Source organism: Pteropus vampyrus, unplaced genomic scaffold, assembly GCF_000151845.1.
Source record: "Pteropus vampyrus isolate Shadow unplaced genomic scaffold, Pvam_2.0 Scaffold835, whole genome shotgun sequence".
In the NCBI taxonomy this organism is placed as follows: Eukaryota; Metazoa; Chordata; class Mammalia; order Chiroptera; family Pteropodidae; genus Pteropus; species Pteropus vampyrus.
Window position 1 is genome coordinate 24,313 of NW_011889616.1, and position 2,473 is coordinate 26,785.

Below are 2,473 nucleotides of genomic sequence, written 5' to 3' on the forward strand. Positions count from 1 at the left end.
ACATGGGTGTAAATAATTCTCAAAACTCATTGAACTGAACACTTAAGATCTATGCATTTCGTTGTGGAAAAAAATTATACCTCAATAAAAAAGAAGTGAACCAAAATAAAATAAAGTACACACAGAGAAAATTCATTCGTCCAGCTTTCTAATTGTTACAGACATTTATTTATACTTTACTAATTGTTACAGAACAGCTGGAGTTTGTTGCAAATCAGAACCTACTCCCCACCCCTCTGACAAGTGCCTGAAACATAGAATTGACAAAGACTAGCTGGATTTCACTATGCTCTGAAAGGGTAAATAGATACAAATAAAATGATTAAAGAAAATGGAAGATCATATGGCTCGAATATATAAAGATCAACGGCTACACATAATAATATGAATAGATCTCACAAAGGCAAAATTGTGTAAAAAAAAAAAAAAGCCACATACAAGAGAACGTGCTAAATGATTCTAAAGTAAAGTTGTGGTGTTGTGGCATTTCCAGTCTTCCTCAAGCCAAATGAGAGATTTAAGAGATTGCTCTGAGAATTTGAAATGAGTGCCCTAGAGTATTTTGAGGGTCATGCTGGGTTGCAATGATAATTTCTCTCACTTTACTATGCTTATGGCTTATTATTGCATTATTTTTATCAATGCATATACATAAACAGATAGGTGACTTTTTTATTTGAGTGTAAGGCAAGGCAAAGTAGACGGTGAGGCCTGGTGCACAGATATAAATATGTGAGTCTTATAAGAATGAATAAAATGCCAGAGAGAGGAGGAGAGAGAGGAGAGAAGAGAGAGAGAGAGAAGAGAGAGAAAATAACATAAGTAGAGGAAGTGGCCTAAGGCAAACCTTGCAGACTTCTAACAGTTAATAATTATAAGAAAGATAAGAGTGTGTACAGGAGTCAAAGAGGAAGCAGCTCAAGAAGTAGGTAAAATATCCAGAGAGTGGTTTGCCAGAGGAGTTTGAGAAGAGAGAGTTTTAAGTAAGAGTAAATGTTCATGACTCATCTGCCAAAAGTTTCTGAGAGGTCAGCTATGATGAGAAATAAACATTTCTGTTGATGTATAACACAGAGGTTATTAGTACTCTTATTGGGGCTTGACTAGTAGAGGAATTAAAATCAGATATATGTATATACTTTGATCCAGAAATTCTAACATATATGCCAGATAACAATGTGTAAATGTGTTCACCAAAGAGCACGTATAAGAATAGTCATAACAACACTATTGATAATAGCCAAAGTCTAGAAAAGTCCAAGTAACCATTGAAATAGATAGATAAACAAACTATGGTATATTAATATAGCAATGAGAATAAATAAATAAATAAACTATAGATAAATCTCGGAAATATAATACAAAGAGAAAAATCCTGATAGAAAAAAATCCAAGTTATGTTATTCTATTTATATAAAGTTCAAAAACAGGCAAAACTAATCTACTTATGGAATTGAGGCAGGTAATGAACAGGAGGGAGCAGAGGAGAGTTTCTGGAGAACAAAAGTACAAACAAGAAAGAGCATGACACACAGCTGCAGTCTCCGGGAGGCACTAAGTCCTTCAAAGGGAGCTTCCTAAAGTCCTTTTTTAAACACCAGAACAGATCTGGGGTACAGTATGACAAACATCAACTTTGACAGTACTGGTTGGAACGGGAGACATTTAGGTATTGTCTTCCACTTTAATACAATCACCATAAAAAAAGTTTTTTTCTAAAAAAGATCTTTTACCAAATGATTTACTTCAAGATAAAGAATGGAAGGTAAAGATGCTTTGGATGAATGGCATATTTAGACATGTGCTCTGAGACAGAGGGAGAGCAGTCTCCTTAGAGCAGAGATTCTCCTCTCAAATACCCGGTCTCTGGTGACACAGCGCCTACATCTTCTTGTCCAAACTGAGACTCTCGCCCAGGTGTTCATTGCTGGGGGATGCCTCATGATGCAATCTGAGGATTTGTGGGGCTCCCACAGGTGCCCACATCATTGTAGCCTCTCTCAGAGCACAGAAATACATTGCTGAGTCCCCAAGCAGTAAGGCTATGTTGGTGAAAGGGATGGAACTAGTTGGTTTTGGGAAGTTCACAAAATACTGACCCTCTATTACATTTTGCTTGTAAGACCCCCGATCGATAGGAAAATCATTTTTCCACTTGGTGTTTGTCTGTACCAGAATAAATAATAACTACCAGCTTCATATACACAATTCAAGGTCACAGCCTCCTTCTTCAGCATAGAAATTGCAAGCTATTTCGACATGTATATGAGTTTAATCGAATTGATATAATGATGTGACCATTTGTCGTATTCAGACCATGCATCTAAGATGAACTTGCAAGTTTCATAAGAAATACAATTATTATGATTATGGTGACTTCTGAGGACAAATAGTCATCCATCTTTTGTACAGTGGGATGTTTTGTTTTGTTTTGTGTTGTCTCCAGTCAAAATCTACAGTAAAATATGCCCAC

At 36.2% G+C, this 2,473-nt stretch overlaps 1 gene segment (V, D, J or C); it reads right to left on the reverse strand.

Moving 5' to 3' along the window:
* Positions 1–1,881: 1,881 nt before the first annotated feature.
* The window catches only part of LOC105309751, a 2,275-nt gene continuing 1,683 nt past the window's right edge, over positions 1,882–2,473 (reverse strand). The window contains 1 exon segment of the V gene segment in view: positions 1,882–2,166. Within this exon segment, the coding sequence occupies positions 1,882–2,166 (285 nt within the window).